Below are 23,019 nucleotides of genomic sequence, written 5' to 3'. Positions count from 1 at the left end.
ATGCAGTTGTGGATCGTAAGAAAAGGTCAAGGCTGAGTGTGGTGGCTACGCCTATAATCCCAGTGTTTGGGGAGGCTGAGGCAGGGGGATCACTTGAAGCCTGGGTGACAAAGTGAAACCCTGTCTCAGGGAAAAAAAAAAAAAAAGGTCAAATTGCGTAAGTGAATGGATGCAGAGCTCTAATTGGGTTTTACTTCTAATACTCACCTGCCATTGATTCCATGAGTTGCCCAATTAGAAATATACTTGGCCCTTTTCTTTTCTCAAATATCAAATGATTTCAACTTATGACTTTCTTTACCCTTAACTTCTAGCAAGGTTCCTCAGAGTCAGCTTAACCCCTGGTGAGATAATCCAGTTACAAATCTTCATTAATGCTGGTTTAGTCTGGGAAATTGTTTCAGTCTTTGGATTCCTTCAATGCCTAAACAATTACTTTAACTTTGTTTTGTAAAATTATGATCTAATTATTTTTCAAGTATGCTTGAGTTAACGAAATGCAGCAGTGGGGTGTGCCTTTTAGCAGCTGAACAGACCACTTTTTACATTCCTTAGAAATAAGATATGGTTCAGTATTTTAAATCATAGCAACAGTTGATAAGAAAAACAGCAAAAAGGTAATTATTTCCATATGGAAAGAAAAAGAAGAAACCAGGGAAGCTGTGAACTGTCATTTTTCCATATAAAAGTCACTACTGGTAGATTTGGCCGAAAGGACACATGTTCCTATTTGTTTCCCATTTTACATTTGTTAATACATTGCATGTGATGTGTTTTATGGAAATACACCATTTCCCTCAAAGTTAGTTGCCAATTTTCAATTGTATTTTGTCCTTCTGAGTGAAACCACATCTGTGTGTGTCAGTTTCACCAAGCACTGTATTTCCTTGGTGATAATTTTCCCAACTTAGTGAAAAATTTGGGTGAAAGTTCTTACCCCTTTTACCGCAAAGCATATAGCCATACCAGCTAAACTCTCTACAAATTAGGAATAGAAAACAAATTTTTAGAGTGCCGTGGCGTCAGCCTAGCTCACAGCAATCTCAAACTCCCAGGCTAAAGTGATCCTCCTGCCTCAGCCTCTCAAGTAGCTGGGACTACAGGCGTGTGCCACCATGCCCAGCTAATTTTTTCTATATGTATTTTTAGTTGTCCATATAATTCTTTCTATTTTTAGTAGAGACAGGGTCTTGCTCTTGCTGGTCTCGAACTCCTGAGATCAAACCATCCTCCGCCTCAGCCTCCTAGAGTGTTAGGATTACAGGCGTGAGCCTCCGTGACCAGCCAGCAAATTTTTTTTTAAAAAACAGACGGGGTGTGGGGGCGGGGTGTCTCACTACATTTCCCAAGCTGGTCTTGAACTCCTGGGCTCAAGGGATCCTCCTGCCTCAGGCCTCAGAGTCGCTGGGATTATAGGTGCAACTGCACCTGGCCCCTATAAGCAATTTTAAAGCAATAGTTTAATAAAATCAACTTTTGCTCTGGCATTCCGAGATCCAAAACAAAATATGATCCAATTTTCTCGTACTCAGAATTTTAAAAAAGCAAGATATATATTTAATTATTTTTTATTTATGCATAAGCATTTCTCACCAAAATCCTGACATTTATTTTTAAATAGCTGCTTGGAGTGGAAACTCTTACCCTTAGACAATATTCAAAATAGATGTTCACGCTGTAGCATTTGACAACATCTCCCTCTTGTGGTTCAAAGCATTTCTACAGAATTATAATTTCTTAGCTTAAATTTGTGCTATGACAGTTTAGTTCGTATTTAGTGACTCCTTTTTGGAGTAAAGCGGAAAGACTCAGGAACATGAAGACAAGCAGAGTATTCCCTTTTCTTGGATAGTTCCAGAGTTCCAACATCTCAGCAAAATGTTTCCAAGGTTCTTTATCGAAGCACCAACTTTTTTCTTACAAATGAAATACCAAGTAGATGTTTTCATTGAAAACATGCTGTTCTTCATTTTAAAAGATATCTTCCTTTTCTGTGGGTATACTATACAGAATGGACTCAGCATTCTACTTTGTTACTTTAACAGTTAGAACTTTGAAAACCTCACAAAGTAGTACTGAAAATATTTTAGTCCAAAAATGCTTCAAAATACTGTTTTCCTTTGTTCAAAATCAGAGGTTATAGTAACTGGCAACAACCTGCTCTAACAACGTGAAACTGTCCAAGAAGTCCTCTTCTTCAATTCCAAATTTGGTGTACTGATGAAGGTAGGCTCTAGTTAAAAAAACAAACAAACAAACCCACAAACAGAAAATGTAAAATGAAAAATTTCAAGCCAATGAATAACTCTTAAAAACAAACAATAAATAGACTTTTTCTAGCTCATGAACATTTGAAGATCACAGAATCTCTTAGAAGTCTTATATTTGCTATATTTTTTACTCCAAACATTAGTGAGCTTTCAGAATTTATGTCAAACTCTCTGTTTTTTAAGTGTCCCAAAGAATGACAAGAAGAGGCACACAGGAAAAAGAAGCATGTTCAGATGTGGTTGTCCACCCAGCACATATGTAACACCCTACAGGAGATGACTGGGTTCAATATAAACTCAAAAACATGCCTGGAAAGTTTCATCTATGGCTTGAAGCGAGAAAACACATCAGTCCAGTTCTAGGAACCTGGTGAAGCCTCCCAAGTGCTTTTCAGACATTTAATTTGTAGTTATGCCAGGGTGGTCCTCTCAATCCCTCCCACCCCCAAAGTGTTCTGAGGCAGGAGAAATCACGTCCATAAAGAATATCAAGGGTAGACATGACTTAAATTGACATAATAATGGCTGCTACCATGTAAAGAGCGTGGGAAGTGAATGATACCTGAAGAGGACAGAGAGTTCACAGTCCTGGGGGGTGGGGCGTTACGAAACAGCCACATGCAGGACGGCTGGGCTGTTGGGAATCGTAGCTAATCAAAGTAGAGGCCTACTTCAGTCATCTGAGGGATTTTGCCTTGACATGAAGTAATTGTGATGGAGGTCAAGAAACCTGCTAAAACATTTCTTAGTATCAAGTGGACTTTTCTTAGTATCAGACATTTAACTTACCATCTATCTTACTGAGGAAGATCAGGATCTCTTCCACTCTCCTGAGGATCTTAGTTTTGAAAACTATCTTATTGTCCCTGCCTTATAATGAAATTTCTACTTTAATTTCATGTGGCTTAGAAACTATTCATTTAGTCAACAACATAATATCCATATAATAATAATAATCTCAAACTATTATTTGGCATTTACTAGCCAGGCATTGTACTACGTGTTTTACATGATTACCTCCTTTAATTCCTCACCACAAATTTTCTCAGTTAGAACCCATTACAGAGACGAGGAAATGAAGCCTGAAGCCACATGCCCAAGGCTTCACACCTACTAAGTGGTAACTGTGCTTATTCTAGATCTTACCTCATGCTTTAACACTATATTACTCTGCCCAAGGTTAGAAAAGTTTGTAGACTTATTCTTTACTTACTTTGAAGCAAACATATTCCACGCTTTGCCCACAATCATATCGAGTGGTTTTACTAAGAACTGGCTATTGCTGACCAACGATGCAGACTTCTCATATTTGCTAAAGGCTCGCTGGGTTTTCCACACGTTGAAAGCATCAACAGGCTCTAACCAGGAGGTATAGAGAGCTGGATCTTTAAATCCCTCTAGAGTAAAAACAACATAAGCCATTTTTTATAGTATAAATTAATAATTGTGAAAACTAATAAACGGATATTTTCTTATCTATTTCATCAGAAATCTTTTATTTTGCCTTTTAATTTTTTTTTTTTTTTTGAGACAGTGTCTCACTCTGTTGCCTGGGCTAGAGTGCTGTGGCGTCAGCCTAGCTCACAGCAACCTCAAACTCCTGGGCTCAAGCAATCCTACTGCCTCAGCCTCCTAAGTAGCTGGGACTACAGGCATGCACCACCATGCCCGGCTAATTTTTTCGATATATATTTTTAGTTTTCCAGCTAATTTCTTTCTATATTTTTTAGTAGAGATGGGGTCTCACTCTTGCTCAGGCTGGTCTAGAACTCCTGAGTTCAAACAATCCGCCAGCCTTGGCTTCCCAGAGTGCTAGGATTACAGGCGTGAGCCACAATGCCTGGCCTAATTTTTTCTATTTTTAGTAGAGATGGGGTCTTGCTCTTGCTCAGGCTGGTCTCAAACTCCTGGCCTCCAGCGATCCTCCTGCCTCAGCTTCCCAAGTTATTGGGATCATAGGTGTGAGCTACTATGCCCGGCAAAAGCGATCTATTTTAAATTATTATTAGTTCTTTGTCTAAGGGGTATTACAGGGAGTAGATTGTTTTGTTTTCTTTATACCTCACCAGGAAATAGCAAATGTGACCAGGCACAGAGGCTCATACCTACAATCCCAGCATCTTGGGAGGCTGAGTCAGGAGGATCACTGGAGGCCAGGAGTTTAAGACCAGCCTGGGCAACACAGTGAGACACTCCCCTGCATCTCTATTAAAAACACACACACACACACACACACACACACACACACACAAAACAAAGTAGCAAATGCGATACTAATAAAGTCATCAAATAAGGATAAAATGAACCTAGAAACCTGACACAGAAAAACAAAGCTAATAAGAACTACTGCTCTTTCAACTTCCTGAAAAATTTGTAACAAAATGCTGCCCACAGGGACCACTGGCTGACTAGTGATTAATTCCTATTCTCCTCTTCTTCCTTAGTAACAGAATCCCCAAATTTTAACTGCACTCACAGTCACGCTTGCAGCTAGATGTGGCACAGAACTTAGTCCCAGTAAATGGGATAGAAATGCAAGTGTGATGTGCCCTTCTTTGCTTAGTCCTGTGTGATTTGATGGCTGAAGCTCAGGCAGGTATCCTGAACTATAAGGAGGAAGCCACATGGTAAGGATGACAGAGAGACCAGATGTTTGGAAGAAAGAATAAAACATTTATCTTGTTTAAACCGCTTCTGTTTTGCTGCCCAGTCACATACTAATTGATACAATGATTACACTTTGCCACTAAAGCACATAGTTATTATCTTCCTTTCTCTAAGATTAAATACAGGGACCTTCCATCAGCGTTGGAGATGGGGAAAAAAAAAGATTAAATACAGGGACTTTAAAAAACTATATATGATGTACCACATTCATGTGCAAAATGCACGTCCTAATTTTCTCCTTAACTTCTTACCGAGATCCGCGCTTTGCACATCTTTCCCACGAAGGATGACCAAGTTAGCAATGGAGGTGTTAAAATGAAGCTCCTTGTTGAGAGGCATTTTACCAAGAGGAGGAAGTCCTGATGCAGGAGGTTGTACTTGCCAATCAATACCTACCAAAAGAAAAAAAAGCAAGAGATTTTATGAATGACTTTGAACAAGAGGAGAAAGATGTCTTGTGGTATGTGTATTTTACATAATTTTATTTGAGACAGGGTCTCACTATGTTGCCCAGGATGATCTAAAATTCCTGGCCTCAAGTGATCCTTCCGCCTCAGCCTCCCAAGTTACTGAGATTACAGGTGTGAGTCACACCTTACCCAGCTCTGGCTCATAAATTTTTATTTGATACATGAAAGTTGACTTTTCCTGTAAAAGTTTAAAAATTCTAACCTAGTTGACCTAAAGTGATTCAAACCACTCAATTCTGAGAAAGGCACAAAATATATTCATCACTGAATATCAAAAGATAGTGATAGGTGCATATGATGGAATTCAGCTCAGCAATAAAAGGGAACTACTGATAAATGCAACAACATTGACAAGTCTCAAATGCATTATCCAAATGAAACAAGCTAGACTGAAAAGATTACATGCTGTATGATTCCATTTATAGGACATTCTGTAAAAGGCAAAAGTATAAGAACAAAATTCCTATAGTTTGTATAGGGGTGGAGGGAGAGATTGCCTACAAAGGGGTGTGAGAGAAATTTGGGGGATGGTAGAAATACTCTACCTCAATTGTGGTGGTTATACACTGTATTAGTTTGTCAAAATTCATACACCTGGCCGGGCGCGGTGGCTCATGCCTGTAATCCTAGCACTCTGGGAGGCCGAGGCGGGCGGATCGTCAGAGCTCAGGAGTTCGAGACCAGCCTGAGCAAGAGCGAGACCCCATCTCTACTAAAAAATAGAAAGAAATTATATGGACAGCTAAATATATATAGAAAAATTAGCCGGGCATGGTGGCACATGCCTGTAGTCCCAGCTACTCGGGAGGCTGAGGCAGTTGGATTGCTTGAGCCCAGGAGTCTGAGGTTGCTATGAGCTAGGCTGACACCATGGCACTCTAGCCTGGGCAACAGAGTGAGACTCTGTCTCAAAAAAAAAAAAAAAAAGCTTTTATTTTTTGAGACAGGGTCTCACTCTGTTGCCCAGGCTAGAGTGCAATGGCATCATCATAGTTCACTGTAACTTCAAACTCCTGGGCTCAAGTGATCCTCCTGCCTCAGCCTCCCAGGTAGCTGGAACTACAGGTGTATGCCATCACACCCAGCTAATTTTTCTATTTTTTGTAGAGATGGGGTCTCTTTATGTTGCCCGGGCTGGTCTTGAACTCCTGGCCTCAAGCAATCCTCCTACCTCGACCTCCCAAAGTGCTAGAATTACAGGAATGAGCCATTGTATCCGGCCAATTACTCTTAAATGATACATAGGATAGGGATGATATTCAGTACGAAATAACAGACAGCAAAAATAGAAAAAATTTGGTATAAGTTAAACAAACCAATTAAGAAACTGGAAAGATATCTGAATAAAAATTTCACCAAAGAAGATAAACAAATGGCTAAAAAGCACATGAAAAATGCTCAAAATCTTCAAAATTAGGAAAATGTAAATTAAAACCTCAAGGAGATACTGCTTCATCTCTCTTAGAATAGCTATAATGAAAAAGACTTAAACAATATCAGATGTTGTCAAGGACATGGAAAAACTGGAATCGTTTTACACTGCTGGTGGGAATGTAAAATGGTACAGCTGCTTTGGAAAACAATTTAGCAGTTTTTTAAAAAGGTTAAACATAGACTTATCATTCAACCCCAGCAATGAGGCTCGTAGGTAAATACCCACGAGAAAAGAATACATATGTCCACACAAAGACTTCTACACAAATGTTCTTAACAGCATTATTCATGATAACCACAAAATGAAAACAACCTAAATGTCCATCAACTGTTGGACCTGTAATAATGTGGTATATCCATTCACTGGGATACTATGCAGCAATACAAAGGACCAAACTACTGATTGATGTATACTAACTACATGGACGGACCTCATACACATTAGGTTAAGAGAAAGAAGTCAGACACAAAAGACTATATATTACATAATACCATTTATATGAAATACCCAAAATAGTCAAATCTATACAGACAGAAAGCATATCAGTGGTTGCTTGAGGCTCAGAATAAAAATGGGGATTGACTGCAAACAGACAGGAGGGATGACATTTGGGGTCACAGAAATGTTCTAAAACTGGATTGTGATAATTGTCGCACAACTGTGTAAATTTACTAAAAAATCATTGAATTGTATTCTTATAATAGGTGTAGTATATGGTATTTAAATTATATATCAGTAAAGCTATTAAAAAAATTATATGCTATCAAAGTAGTACCTGTTAGATAATTTATTACCATATTACTCAGAGGTAAAAGATAAGTATAATCAACTCTATCTGAAGAGTTTCAAAAATAAAAAAGAAAGGAATGAGTAAGCCAACCCAAAGGTGGGCCCCTGAAAAACTGATGTCTCAAAAATAAAAAAAAAAAAAAGAAAGTTAAGCAAATAAAATTAAAAAGGAGAAGTCAAAAAAAAAGCATTGTCAAAAATAAAGATAAATCCAAGTTGGGTTAATATTTAAATTTGAAATATAAACCTATTGGCCAGGTGTGGTGGCTCACGCCTGTAAACCTAGCACTCTGGGAGGCCAAGGCAGGAGGATTGCTTGAGGTCAGGCATTCAAGACCAGCCTGAGCAAAAGCAAGACTCTGTCTCTACGAAAAGTAGAAAAATTAGCCAGGCATGGTAGCATGCACCTATAGTCCCAGCTACTCGGGAGGCTGAGGCAGGAGGATTGCTTGAGCCCAGGAGTTTGAGATTGCAGTGAGCTATGATGATGACACTGCATGCATTCTAGCCTAGGTGACAGAGCAATACTCTGTCTCCTCCCCCCAAAAAAAGTAAACAGAAAACTATTGAAAATACTGGAAAATATTTGAGAACATTTTTATATCTTTAGGCTAAGCAAGGCTCTAAATCTGCAAAGGAAGATTTACAGGTTTGCTCACATAAAAATGTAAAACTTCCATAGCGTAAAAGATGCCATTGAAAAGGCAAAAATGATAGATAAAAATATTTGCAATCATGTAACAAAAAGGGATATATAAACATAATATTGTATATCCTCCAATCTAAGATACCAGTAAGGGGAAAAGGTTGATTAAATTATGTCATAAAATTACTTGTTGCTTAGAATTTTTAAATTTTCTATTTACTGAAAAAGTTCTTTTAAAGTAAATTAGGTTCAGATTTTTAAAATCATATGTCATTCCTGAGCATATATAAAAGGAAAAATATAACAAAATAAATTGGTTAAGGTTTTCCTAAAATGTTTTCACATTCAGTGACAATCACTTTCAACTCTACATTAATGATATCAGTATTTTTTCATACATTATTGTTCTCTGTGCCTCCAGAACATTGGTGATGCAGCATTCCTTAAGGGAAACCATGAAAAAGCTAAAAGCCACTGGCTCTTAAGCTGGCTTTGCAATCATGTAGAGCACATCTACCTTTGACTCCTGCTTAAGGAATGTTGCTGAACTTGTCTATAAACCATGATGATCCCCATACTCCAACAGAAAATTAAACTTATTTTCTGGAGAGGAAATGATTAAGGGTCTCTGGTTAGGAAGCTACCAGGCAGAATTAAGGGCAGGGTACTATACTGAATCAAGTGAAAATTATGAAAACTCGTCTTATTCCTCTAACCCTCTCTAGTTTTCACATACATAAATTAATCCAAACGAGCAAAAATAAATCAATTTGTGAAATAAAAATTTAAAATGTTTTAAATAAACATAATAAGAAATAGAGAAATACAATTATTATTTAGCTGGGCTCAGAAGGCCAAGCCAGAAGTCATGGAGCATTATTCCCACGCCTTATATTTTTATCAAGAAACTGTCAGCATGTGCGCCCTGCTACATTGTTATGAACTAATCACTCCTGTGTGCCTCTCATTTTCCCCCCTCTTTGGAAGGGATTGTTTACCAGTTATCCCATGGCTGTTCCACCAGAGTTTGTAGAGGAGGCAAGGAAGTGTACTGACAGGGCTATACTTAAGAAATCTCAATTGAGGAGGATAAATCCACACCACTTTTAGATGACAAGATTCTGGACTACAGGCTGATGTGCTAATGGGATGTAACTTTGGGGGGCCTTGGGAGGGGATGAGTATATTCTGCATGTGGAAGGACAAGATTCATTAGGGACAGATGGCAGAGGGACATAGTCAGCCTCCAAGATGACCCCTTTCAGGCCCTTGGGCAACACGCTCCCACATAGGATAGGGCTGACCTTAATAACCAAAAGGGTGTTGCAGAAATGACAGCGTGTGACTTCCAAAGCTGGGTGATAAAAGACATTAACTTCTGCCTTGCTCCCTCTTGGATCACTCATTCCCCCTGTTGCTGGAACATGGGGAAACAGATACATTGCCGATGGTGATAGAAATGGGGTCTATCTTTATATAGAACAGCCTGATAACATGAACAGTTATAAAATTCTTTAATCTGATTTGTGGCATAAATATATTTATTCATATATATAATCATATATACATGAAAACATTTATAAATTCAAACTCTGTAACTGTGAAAAAAATGCTGATTCCCTAAAGTCCTGCATGAGAAAATAACTAAGCAAACTGTGGTTTATTGACCTAAGAGAGCTTGGAGCAGCACGTCTCACACTACCCTAAGGAACACTGCGTTCCTTAAGATATTAACAAGTATTTCTAGAAAAACAGGTACTGTGGCCAAAAAATTTGGGAAGCACTACTTTAAGATGTGAACTTTCTGCTTATCTCTAAACCTCTGGCATTATAATCTAAAATCAATAAAATATTACAAGTAAATATTGAGAAAATCCACCTTTGCAGTATTAAAACGTAAGTTATTTTAACTTGTGATATAATATACACTATTAAAATAATAGAGTAGTGATTTCTAGTTAAACATGACAGACTGAATATACCGGTTTACTGCCACTCTCTCCCCAAATCCCACTGAGACAATAAAGGAATTTCTTAAAAGGCATAAAGAAGGAAAAAAGGGGAACAAGAGAAAAGATAATGGGAACAAAGTTTTGGAAGCTAGAAAGCAAATGAACCACTGGCTACTGATTGAACAACCAGATAAAGCTAAAACTTCTGCCCACAGTTGAGGTCCTAGAAGTAGGCCAGGCACTTCTAAAAACAGAAAAAAGTTGGGCACAGTGGCTCACGCTTGTAATCCCAGCTACTCAGGAGGCTGAGGTGGGAGGATCACTTGAGGCCAAGAGTTCGCGATCAGCCTGGGCAACATAGTGAGACTTCATCATTAAAAAAAAAATTTTTTAATTAGCCAGCTGTGGCAGCTTGAACTTATAGTTCCGGCTACGCAGGAGGCTGGTGTGGGAGGATTGCTTAAGCAGCCAGGAGTTCGAGGCTGCAGCGAGCTATGATCATGCCACTGGGCTTCAGCCTGGGTGACAGAGCAAGTCAGACATACATACATGCATAAATAAATAAAAATAAAAGCAGGAAAAAAAGGAAGATTAGTTAAAAGTCCGTATGAGAAGCAGTGGGAGCCCCAGACCCCTTTCCCACTCCCTACAACAGGGAAGAATGCCCCTTTCCATCCTGAAGGGAAGTTTCTGCTCTGAAAGGCTACTGTGAGGCTGTAGCCTCAGTGACTAGCCCTGTAGAAAACCTTATGGAAAACCTGGTCACCAAGTGGAAGCTTTCACAGGGAAAGGTAACAATCATGTCTTCCCCGTCCAGCTCTGAAAAGAGACTGGCAGCCAGGCTTATCATGCCTTTAGGAAAGAGACCAGAGGGGGAAGCAACTAATCAAGAGGTAAGGTATGCCACATATGATTTGGGAGCCCACCAATAAAATGGCCAGGCACATCACCTAACTATGAAACCCACATGAGCCTGCAATGTCCATGAGGGTCCATTCAGTGCCCAGAGTAACTCACTTAAAAAGTAATTGTTGACCATTTACTATGTGTTGGGCCATGGTTCCAGGCTCCAAAGATACAGCAGTACACAAAACAGATAAAAATCCCTGGCCTCATAAAACTTACATTCCGCCGAGATAAACAAAAGACCTACATCAAGGACTTTCAGAATGCTTGAGATAAAGAGAAAATCCTAAAAGCTTCAGGAGAAAACAAAATAGATTAGAAATCAGAATGACAGCCATCCATGATGGCTCACACCTGTAGCAGCTACTCCAGACCCTGAGGCAGGAGGATCACCTGAGCCCAAGAGTTTGAGGTTGCAGTGAGCTAAGATGATGCCATTACACTCTAGCCAGGACGACAGAGAAAGACCTCATCTCAAAAAAAGAAAAGAAAAGAAAAAAGAAAAAAAAGAAATCAGAATGACATGGGAATTCTCAACAGCAGCACTGCAAGCTGGAAGATAATAGAGCATTAATTCAAAATGATTCCCAACCTAGAATCCTATTCCTGGCCAAACTATCATTCAAATAAAAGGGCAGAATAATGACATTCATAGCTTCAAAAACTTTACCTTCCCTGTATTCTTTCTTAGGAAGCTCCTGGAGGATACTGGTATAGCAATATGAGGGAAGAAAGCGGAAGATTTGAAATCTAGGAAATGAGATATACTATAGGATGAGGCAAACAGAAGTGCCAGTACAGGTGGCTCCTCAAGCCTGAAAAGCAATCAGCCCAGACTGGAACAGGAGGATGAAGGCCTTTCAGAAGGATATCTCCAAGCACATAACGAAAAACCTGGTGGGTTTGAACATGTTTTTACAGAAAAGTTTCAGGATAAATTAGTGATAGGGGCCTGGCAATGGTGGCTCGGGCCTGTAATCCTAGCACTTTGGGAGGCTGAGGCAGGAAGACCACTTGAGGCCACGAGTTCAAGACCAGCCTGAGCAAGAACAAGACCCTGTCTCTACAAAAAAATAGGAAAAATTAGCCAGACGTGGTAGTGTGTGCCTGTAGTCCCAGCTACTTGGGAGGCTGAGGCAGGAGGATCGCTTGAGTCCAGGAGTTTGGGGTTGCAGTGAGCTATGATGATGCCACTGCACTCTAGCCAGGGTGACAGAGCAAGACTCTGTCTCAAGAAAACAAAAAAATTAGTGATAAGTGTAGAGAATATTGACCAAATAAATATAATTGTTAACTCTAGGAGGAAAAAACTAATTATACATGAAATAAAAAGTAATCTGAGTACATAGTACATAGCTATCCTGTGAATAATATTTACATAGCAAAAGTAATACAAACACTGAAAACTGATCTAACCCCAAAGTATGTTATAACTACATTGGGAGAAAGGAGAGAGATGAATGTGAGTGAGTGAGAATGGATGTGTGTGTTTGTGTTTGTGTGTGAAGAAGGGGTATAAAATGATTGAATCCTCAATTTTCACACTGGGAATGTAATGGACAATAATCTAAAAGTGGAAAATAAAACAAATAACAACATAAGCAAGATATTTAGAAATACGGAGGCAAATTCCAGAAGAAACAGCCAAAAATGTTGAAAGTAATTTCCACTGGGCAATGGGGAAGTGTAGACAGGACACTGTTGTTTTCCTTGTTGTAAATTCATACTGCACATTACTTGACTTTTCTTTTTTTTTAAATTGAGATATAATTTACATACAGTGCAATGTGTGGATTTAAATATACCCTTAAGTGAGTTTTGCCTACTTGATCTGTAAACCTATGTTTGTATATTACTTTGATTAAAATCAAATAATTTAAAAAATATGGCATTCATCTGAAATACTTTTTGGTAATAAAACTGTGAAGTGATTAAGAAGCCCTTCTGAGTTTCTACAGGAGCCTCCCAGACCAGAAGAAAGGACCATTATTTCAACTGGTCTAAGCCAGTTTATATTGAGAGCTCCAGGACAGGCATTTTTCCCAGCTTGTGGGCTGCATATTTTAAAAATACCCTTTACCTTCTTCCATCTTTGCATTAGAAATGAGCATCTGTCTCAAATGCTTGAGGAGACCAGCCCAAGTAAACGTGCTATATGCCAATGAATTCTCAGACATTTGAGGAATGTTATGAACACCCAACATCTTGAATTCAGGATGAGGAACTAAATTCTCCATTAAGTCTCCTGTAAAGAAAAAAAAGATCTGAACTAAATTTTTTTTATTCCACACTGTTGCCACTGGCCTATACACAACCATGATTTGAAGCTTTTCTAGGCCAAATGTTTTCTTCCCTCTAAAGGCAGAATTGCTTAAACTTTAAATATAAATACAATTTCAGAGACAATGTCTATTACAGACCACATATTTGCTTCAGTTTAGCACCCATTTTAGCATGGGTGAGAAAAGATACTTTGCCAAAAAGGAAAGAAGAATTTAGAAGCTGAGTAATTGGAAATGTGAATGAAATATTTCGCTAAACCTCAAGAAAAAAAGTAAACATAAGAGTTGACATGCTTTTCTTGTCATTCTGTGTTCACTAAATATTCCTTTAGGAATTTTCCTTGGATCTTTCATTTATTTTATCTGGTTCAATGATAATCAAAACCTGTTAACATGAAACCCTACTTGGAAAGAAGATAGGATTAGTAATTCCTTAAGAGAGGAATGTATCTATCATTAGAAACTTGTATTTACAATGAAATAGAATTAAGGAAAGGCCAGAAGTGGTGGTGGCGGCTCATGCCTATAATCCTAGCACTTTGGGAGGCTGAGGTGGGAGGATCAATTGAGATAGATAGATAGATAGATAGATAGATATGTAAGCAACTTACAAGGAAAGAGAATACTGAGCAAAGGGACCAGGGCGGAAAAGTACCAGATTGAAGAAAGACAGTAAACATAGGAGGATGAAAAATATAGATGGGGATCCAGGCAGAGAGGGCAGCAGGAGATAAAGCTAGAAAGTTAGGGTTCAGGGCATAATGAGGACAGGGAATGCCAGGCTAAAAAAATTCTGACAAATCTTTAGTCAAACCAGGAGTCTAAAAAAAAAAAAAAAATTCTGACAAATCTGGCAGGTAATGCATAAGCCACACATTAAGCATAATAGAGCATAAGGATTAAGGCTGTGCTTTGGGAGGCTCATTTGGAGCCAGTGTGCAAGATGGACTGGAGGGGGAAGAGGCAGGCAACAGGAAGGAAAGTAGGATTAAGACCACCTTAAGGGCCAGGAGTGGTGGCTCATGCCTATAATCGCAGCATTTTGGGAAGCCAAGACAGGAGGATCACTTGAGACCAAGAGTTCTAGACCAGCCTGGGCTACATAGTGAGCCCTTGTCTTTACAAAAAATTAAAAATTTAGCTGAGCATGGTAATGTGAACCTGTAGTCCCAGCTACTTGGGTAGCTGAGGCAGGAGGATTGCTTGAGCAAAGGAATTTGAGGTTGCAGTGAGCTATGATCACGATGATCATGCCACTCCACTCTAGCCCAGGCAATGGAGTAAGACCCTGTCTCAAAAAAAAAAAAAAAAAAAAAAAAAAAGACCATGTTAAGAAAGGAATATCCAAGTAGATGTAAGCTTCTGTTTTTATGTAGAAAAAAAGAGAGAGAAAACAGATAAGCTAATTTGCTTTGGTTTGCTTTGTATTCTGGGACAGTATGACAAGATAAACTAAGAGATACTGAGACCCTGAACCAATGTCAGAGAGACAGGGCAATGTGAGAAGAATGCAGACAGATGGCAGAGATGGCACCAACAGGTCTGAGCATACAGATAAGATAAGTGGAGGGGTGGGGGGAGAAACGTGGGTACTAGAAACAGGGAATTGAGGAAGAGGAGGAACTGGTTTAGGTTGGGGGAGGCGGAGAAAAGGCAGGAAAAAAAGTAATGAATATATTCAGAACATGCTAGATTTGAAGAAGCGGAAGGCAACTAAGAAAACTGGAACAGGTGAGCTTTTTTTGTTTTGTTTTATTTCCTTAATTAGCTTTTTCAGGTTGAACATGCAACTTTTGGGAAAGAAATGAGGATTGGGGGTAAAGGTTAAAATCTCATTTGCAGATAGATAATTTAAACTGATAAGGTGCCACTTGAAGAATAAGAGCTGAAGAAAGAATGTGGGTAATGCATGTAGCCCCTGGGGGGCTGAAGAAAGTAAAAATGGTCAGAGAGAGCAATTAGGGAGGGAGAAGAGGGACAGTGAAGTCCTCATGCTGACAGGCTTAGAAAGGAAGTTCAAGGAGAGAGCTGTCAAGTATGAAAGGCAGCCAGACATTCAAGCTAAGAGAAGTACTGGATTTGGAGCTGAAGAGTGCCACGTAGGAAGACAGGAAGGAGAGGAGACCAGTAGCAAGGCCTAAAGAAGAGAAAGGACACCAAAAAAGTGAAAAGAAAAACCCACAAAATGAAAGAAAATTTTTGCAAGTCATATATCTGATAAGGGACTGGTATCCAGAACATATAAAGAACTCATACAACGCAATAACAAAAAGATAACCCTATTTTTAAAAATGGGCAAAGAATCTGAATAGACGTTTCTCCAAAGAAGATACACAAATAGTCAATAAGCACATGAAAAGATGTTAAAAATCATTAGCCATCAGGGATATGCAAATCAAAATCACAATGAGATACAACTTCACACCCACTAGGATGACGATAATAAAAAAGACATAGTACTGAGGCAAGGATGTGGAGAAACTGGAACTGTCATACACTCCTGGTGGAAATGTAAAATGGTACAGCCACTTGGGAAACAGTTTGGCAGCTCTCAAATGATTAAACATAGCAATTCCAGTCCTAGATATATATCCAAAAGAGTGAAAACATATGTCCATACAAAAATTTGTACACTAATGTTAACAGCAGCATTGTTCATAAAGTCTCAAAAGGTAGAAACAACCCAAACGTCCATTAACTGGTAAACGGATAAATAAAATGTGATATATCCACAGAATGGAATATTATTTGGCCATAAAAAGGAATGAATATATGCTGTAACCTGGGTGAGCCTTAAAAACATCATGCTAAGTGAAAGAAGCCAGTCACAAAAGGCCAGATATCATATGATTCCATTTACATGAAATGTCCAGAATAGGCAATTCTATAAGACAGAAAGGAGATTAGTGGTTACCTAGGACTGGGGGAATTGGGGAAAAATGCAGAGTGGCCGCTAACAGGTTCAGGGTTTCTTTATGGAATGATGAATATGATGGTTGTATAAGTTGTGAATATGCTAAAAAACATTAAATTGTACACTTTATTTTTTTTGAGACAGAGTCTTGCTCTGTTGCCCTGCATAGAGTGCCGTGGCATCACTGTAGCTCACTGCAACCTCCAACTCCAGGACTCAAGCCATTCTTGTGCCTCAGCCTCCCAAGTAGCTGGCACCACAAGTACACGCTACGACACTCAGCTAATTTTTCTATTTTTAGTAAAGATAGGGGTCTTGCTCTTGCTCAGGCTGGTCTCAAACTCTTGAGTTCAAGCAGTCCTCCCTCCTCATCCTCCCGAGTGCTAGGATTACAGGCATGGGCCACTGTCCTCAGCCTGCATTGTGTACCTTTAAATAGGTGAATTGTATGTGAATTATATCTCAATAAAGTTGCTATAAAAAAAAAGAGAAAGAATCTTGAAAGACAGAGGCAGTGGGTATCTACCATTCTTTTGAGAAATTTAGCAAGTTCTCAAAACTTTTCAGTAAGACATTTCAGAGAGCTAAGCAGGTCCAAAGGAAGGTTTTTGAGATGAGGGAGTCTGAGGGTATCATCGGGCAGAGGGGAGGAGGCAGCAAAGAATAACCTTTGGGGCTTTCAGAACATAAGGCTTTCTTCCAAACAACATGCAGGGAGAAAAATACCTAGTGGATTTCTTCTGTAGTGAAATGAGCCTTCCGCAGCGTAAACAGGCTGGAACACACTTCCCAGCTGATGTGCGAGGACTTGATTGATATCGCTAAAGGAGATCTGCTTGATATTCATCAGTTTCGCACATATCTTATGGACAGCATCATTCTCATGAACAAGCAGCGCATCTGAAGATCGGTACAAGTGAGAAAGCGTCAAAATGGAGTTGTAGTTCTGAACAATAACCTGCAGAGGAAAAGGTCAGAAATAAGAAAGAGAGGAGAGAACAGTGGTAGGTTCTAATGGCATCCTGCCTGGGTTCAAATCCTGCCTCTGTCACTTTCTAGCTGTATGACCTTGGGCAAGTTATTTAATCTCTCTATGCCTCAGTTTCCTCATTTGTAATAGCCTCCTAGAGTTATAAGGATTAGGGATATGATGCAAGTAAAGCACTTAGAACACTGTCTTCTACATAGTAAGGGCACAACAAACATTGCCTATTACTATTATTGCTTCCTGTATCGTTTCCTATAGTGACTTGTCTCACCTCTGTTTTGTTTCTCCAACTAGGCTGATCAATCGGAATTGGCTTATATAGGCAGTTTTTCCCAATGGAAAGAAATGAAAATTATCTGAAGGTTGGCAGTGGCACCATGAACTGCAACATGAGGTCAAGGTCCCTGCTTTTACAGACTGTAGCCAGAGGAGCATTCGAAGGAAAGGGTTCCTGAGAGAAGCAGCAAAATCATTTTCTTTAAAATTTTTAAAAAGGACATCTCATTTGTTTGGAGAAGTTTAAGCAAAGTTAAATGAATTGCACAGGAAAGTACAACGTTGTATAATCACTCCTGAAGCTTCTTCCCAAAGAAGACCCGGGTGAGATCAATCTTTTAGCCACATTTATTTCAATTGCAAAGAACACAAAATATAACATTTTCTTTTCTTTTCTTTTTCAGCCCCACCCTCAAAACACATTTTCAGTTAATATGTTCATACCTCACCAGTTCCATAAGGCCATATGATCTGGTTCATTTTCAGAGAGTGTGCGTACCGATCTTGTAAATTCTGTGTAACAAACGCTCCTATCCCGGATCCTGTGCCCCCGGCCATACTCATTATAATAAAAAAACCACTCAGAGAGTCACATTTCTCCACTTCCTTCTGGATTAGGTTCATTATAGATTCTTCATGCCTGGGTCCATGAACAGAGTAACTATGCAATAGCAAAAGAAACAAACATAAACATCTTTCAATTTAACCAGCGAGACACAATGCAGAGAAAAAGATACAGGATAGAAAGGTTTTGTCCAAAACTACGTAAATGAACTAACTCTCATGAAAGGTATAGATACCCTGACTGATGATAGAATTTTAAATATACAAGTTAAATATATTTAAAAGATAAACAGGACTAGCAGATTGAATTTACAGGGCATAGAAAGTTCTTTTTTATTTATTTGGGTTTTTGTTTTGGTTTATACACTTCATTATTTTTCGTATTTTTTATTGATATATCATAGTTGTACGTATTTTGGTGGTATATGTGATATTTTGATACATGTATACAATGTGTAATGATCACATCAGGGTAATTAGGATATATATCACCTCAAACATTTTTTAAATTTTTTTATTTTCTTCCTAATTATCCCATTTCTGCTGAAAACATTTCTTTTTTTTTTTTTTTTTTTTTTTTGAGACAGAGTCTCACTCTGTTGCCCAGGCTAGAGTGAGTGCCGTGGCGTCAGCCTAGCTCACAGCAACCTCAAACTCCTGAGCTCAAGCGATCCTCCTGTCTCAGCCTCCCGAGTAGCTGGGACTACAGGCATGCGCCACCATGCCCGGCTAATTTTTTCTATATATATTTTTAGCTGTCCATATAATTTCTTTCTATTTTTAGTAGAGGTGGGGTCTCGCTCTTGCTCAGGCTGGTCTCGAACTCCTAAGCTCAAACGATCCGCCCACCTCGGCCTCCCAGAGTGCTAGGATTACAGGCGTGAGCCACCGCGCCCGGCCTGCTGAAAATATTTCTTTATGTTGAGAATATTACAATTCTTTTTTTCTAGCTATTTTGAAATATACAATACATTATTAACTATAATTTTCCTACTGTACTATTGAATACTAGAACTTATTCCTTCTATCTAACTGTATTTTTGTATCCATTAACCAACTTCTCTTCAACCCTCCCCTCCCCTCAAAAGCTCTCTTTTATGGACCATTCCTTTGGCCAGAGCTTTCAATTACCAGGTAGTTGTACAAGTTTACAGCACAACATAATATTCAGTATTCATAACAACAGTTCTCAAGCAGTGGTTCTCAAACTTTGCTGCACATTACAGTCACCTGGGGAGCTTTGAAAAAAATCTCAACATCTGGGCTTTATCCCAAACCAATGAAATCAGAATCTCTGGAAGTGAGCCCTAGGCATTGGGATTTTCCAAAGAACCCCAGGAAATTCTAATATGCAGCACAGTTTGGGAAGCACTGCCTGTTGTACTTCCTGTAACTGCAACACTTGCCAGATATGGATATTGTATTGATAAGACGTTACTTTGAAGCATGACAGTGAAGAAGATAGAAAACACTGCTAAAAGGGATCCTTGGTTTCATCATTACCTTACTTGAAGCAAAGACATAGAGATGGTATGAGCTTTTCTCCTAGATGAAGTCTAATTCTAGATTCTAACACAACAATTTCAAGATTATGAGCTTGGTATATCAACTGTGCAGTTCTAACTTCACTGTCTATTAATCTACTATGCAGCTGTAACTAAACTGAAAATCATGAGGAATTATTCTTACCCATATGCCCAGTTGTTTCCAGAACCTTGTTTTTGACAGAAGTATGCATGCTGGCCATATTTCCATCGGCCAGACTGGGCAGCCTTTGACAGTGTTTGATTGATAACTTTAGGTTCCATGTCAACAAGTACAGCCCGGGCAATTGGAACTAGAGAGTGAAAAAATTCAAAAGAAAAAAAGAATTTCATATGTCTTATGTGGGCAACTCAGAGCATAAAATTCTAGGTCTAGAAAAAACCCCCAAGGGTTGGAAACAGAAAGATCTGTCACACTGCTTAGAAATCCAGCTGGGCAGCAGCAGGTATATGCAGATGTTCATGAAGCCCAGTGTTCTGTTAAGCAGGAAGAATCAGTGTGGGCTAAAATGATCACGTGGGGCCAGTCTACAAACACCTGTTGGAAAAAAACAAAAACAAAAAAACATCCATTGTGCGCTTAAAAGGTGCCATGTACTACGTGCACTGGGAATACACAGATGAAGACAACATCAAACCAGCCCCAGGAGGACTAGTGGGGGAGATAAAACACATCAACACTTAACACAGTATGACATGATACAACCCACAACAAACCCACACCAAAGGTGCGGCATATTCAGAGGTACAAAATACCATATATAGCTCAAATTAGCTCAGAATGATTGCAGCTGAGGAAAGAGAAGGGGGGGTAGAAGAAGTGATGGATGGAGATGGAAATTGGGCAGGGCTCAGATCTTGGAAATTCTTGCAGACAATGTTAAAAAGCTTAAACTTTATCTTTTAGGCAATAATAAGCCACTGAAAATTTTCAAGCAGGGGAAGAATAGTCAGATGTCTTTTTTAATAGAGTAGTGTGGGACAGATGTGATAAACATAAGAATCCAGGCAGGGAAATGCAGAATGAGTGTCTTGAAATAGTCCAGATAAGAGAGGACAAGAGCCAGAACTAAGGCAATGTCAGTGAGGGTGGAAAGGGGAGAACTGTTTCAAGAGATATATAGGAAGTCAAATAAGCAGATCTTGATGTTTGATGGTATATATAGAGTAAGAGTGTAAGTTCTAAAGGAAAGATAATGAATGCCTTGGGTATAAAGATGTGAGTTTGAGGCTCACATGGGAGGTGCAGGTAGAAGTATCTCATAATTTGCCTAAAGCTTAGAACAGAGGCTGGGCTAGGTTTGAGAGTCATTGGTGTAGTCCAGGCTCAGTGGCTTATGCCTGTACTCCTAGCACTCTGGGAGGCCGAGGTGGGAGGAATGCTTGAGGTGAAGAGTTCAAGAAAAATGAACCTAATTATGAGAGTGATTGAAATTGCCCAGAGATAACTATACAACTGAGGACAGAGGAAAGCTTGAGATAAAACCGCTGGAGAAGAGAAGTACAGAGACTAAGGAGGAGTTTCACGGAGGGAATTTTACAGTTAATGTTATCAATTACCCAATCCAGTTGAGAAATTAAGCGAATGAAGAGAAGAAAAACAAGGTGGGCATACTGGCACTTACCTGTAGTCCCAGCTACTCAGGAAGCTGAGGCCTACGAATAGTCACTGCACTCCTGGTTGGATAACATATTGGCCATCTCATAAGGAAAACAAAAACAAAAACAAAAACGAACAGAAAAGAACAGAAAAACAGCAACTGGATCTGATAAATTAGAAGGTCATTGGAAACTTCTCAGAGCAGCTTCAGTAGTTCAGTGGTGCTGAGGGGCAGAAACAGGATGAGAGTTGGTTAAGCAGGGTTCTCCTTTGAGAATCTTAGAGGAGAAGGCAAAGAGATAATAAGGAAGAAGAAAGCTATAGTCAAGAGAGAAGTTTTGTCTGGTTGATTTTAGATTGGTGAGATGTGCACCATGTGCTCAGGGAAAGACGCCACTGGAGAAGCAAAGGTTGTTAACACAGAAACAAAGGGTCAAGGGCAAAGTCATTCCCTAGTGAGATGGAAAGGGATGGGGTTCAGATACCATGTGGAAGGCCTGGCCTTGAAGAGGTAGGCTAAGTCAGAGTAAAGGAGAGGCCTGCAGACCACACATACCTCCATTTTCCTCCTCACTGAAGAATCTTTCTTTGCAAGATGCTTGATATGCCTCATTCTCTCTCTTAGAGCAGAGTCCCTGGGAACTGTGTGAGTCACTGAATAAGGTATCAAACACTTCAAAACCAATCTGATTGCCACACTGACCAAGCTGCACGGTCACAATTGACATGCTGAGCCACAATCTAGACCTATTTCATCAAAAAAGTGAACAACCTGTAATAGACAAAATATAGGCTTTGAGAACCACCACATTACTAATAAGAACAAATAAAATGCCATTTATGTTAATTATACATCAATAAAAAATAATTTTAGAATGCCTTGTATATAATGTTGTAAATGAAACAGCTATATCGTCTACACAGCCAGTTATTCAAGTTCTTCTCTTAATCTATATGGTTTTGGGATTTGTGATTGACCGTACCCAAACCCATTGATACACAACTCAGTAGTTTCCAAAATCTGATTTATACTCACTATTTTCCTAAACATGCATTTAAAACAAAACAAAATGAATGCTGGTTGAAGGAATTAGTAGTACCACACTTCACACACACGGACACACAGAATACAGAAGTGAGCTCAACAGTCGTACTTTCAATTAACATTAATTTTTTTCTCTTCTAAATAATGACTTACTCTCTCCACCAACCACCTTTCTAGCCTGGTAACTTTAGTTAAAGACTTACAAGAAAGACTTTAGCTCAGGTACAACAGAAAGAAAGATGATGCTTGGAGAAAGAAGACCAGATGAAATATTAGAACAGGTCTTCATTATTATTATTATTATTATTTTGAGATAGAGTCTCACTCTGTTGCCCGGGCTAGAGTGCCGTGGCGTCAGCCTAGCTCACAGCAACTTCAAACTCCTGGGCTCAAGCGATTCTCCTGCCTCAGCCTCCCAAGTAGCTGGGACTACAGGCATGCGGCACCATGCCCGGCTAATTTATATATATATATATATATATATATATGTATATGTATATGTATGTGTATACATATACATATATATATATTTTTAGTTGTCCAGCTAATTTCTTTCTATTTTTTTAGTAGAGACGGGGTCTCGCTCTTGCTCAGGCTGGTCTCAAACTCCTGAGCTCAAACGATCCGCCCGCCTTGGCCTCCCAGAGAGCTAGGATTACAGGCATGAGCCA

At 39.2% G+C, this 23,019-nt stretch overlaps 1 protein-coding gene across 4 annotated transcripts; it reads right to left on the bottom strand.

Annotated features, from left to right (window-relative positions):
• Positions 1 to 2,130: 2,130 nt before the first annotated feature.
• On the bottom strand, positions 2,131 to 22,031 carry TUBD1 (tubulin delta 1). Of its 4 annotated transcripts, XM_069481089.1 has the most exons (8): positions 21,860 to 22,031; positions 19,849 to 19,996; positions 18,040 to 18,256; positions 17,058 to 17,289; positions 13,216 to 13,380; positions 5,189 to 5,329; positions 3,484 to 3,667; positions 2,131 to 2,233 (listed from the first exon to the last, which is right to left on the bottom strand). In XM_069481089.1, exons 1-8 carry the CDS (start codon positions 22,029 to 22,031, stop codon positions 2,131 to 2,133), a joined length of 1,362 nt encoding a protein of 453 aa, XP_069337190.1. The 4 variants fall into 4 exon arrangements, with proteins under 4 accessions (XP_069337190.1, XP_069337192.1, XP_069337191.1 ...); XM_069481091.1 differs by lacking the exon at positions 3,484 to 3,667 and having other exon boundaries at positions 2,131 to 2,236; positions 5,179 to 5,329; XM_069481090.1 differs by lacking the exon at positions 13,216 to 13,380.
• Positions 22,032 to 23,019: the final 988 nt, after the last annotated feature.

This window comes from Eulemur rufifrons, chromosome 9 (genome assembly GCF_041146395.1).
Source record: "Eulemur rufifrons isolate Redbay chromosome 9, OSU_ERuf_1, whole genome shotgun sequence".
In the NCBI taxonomy this organism is placed as follows: domain Eukaryota; kingdom Metazoa; phylum Chordata; class Mammalia; order Primates; family Lemuridae; genus Eulemur; species Eulemur rufifrons.
This window is presented reverse-complemented; position numbering and strand designations above follow the sequence as displayed.

Excerpts from the sequence above, each read along its gene's own strand:
- TUBD1 (XM_069481089.1), bottom strand. The coding sequence starts at position 22,031 with ATGTCAATTGTGACCGTGCAGCTTGGTCAGTGTGGCAATCAGATTGGT. Across the intron at positions 13,381-17,057 it reads CTACAGAAGAAATCCACTAG|GAGACTTAATGGAGAATTTA; the intron begins GTATTTTTCTCC and ends TTTTCTTTACAG. Across the intron at positions 3,668-5,188 it reads TGTGCAAAGCGCGGATCTCG|AGGGATTTAAAGATCCAGCT; the intron begins GTAAGAAGTTAA and ends TTTTTACTCTAG.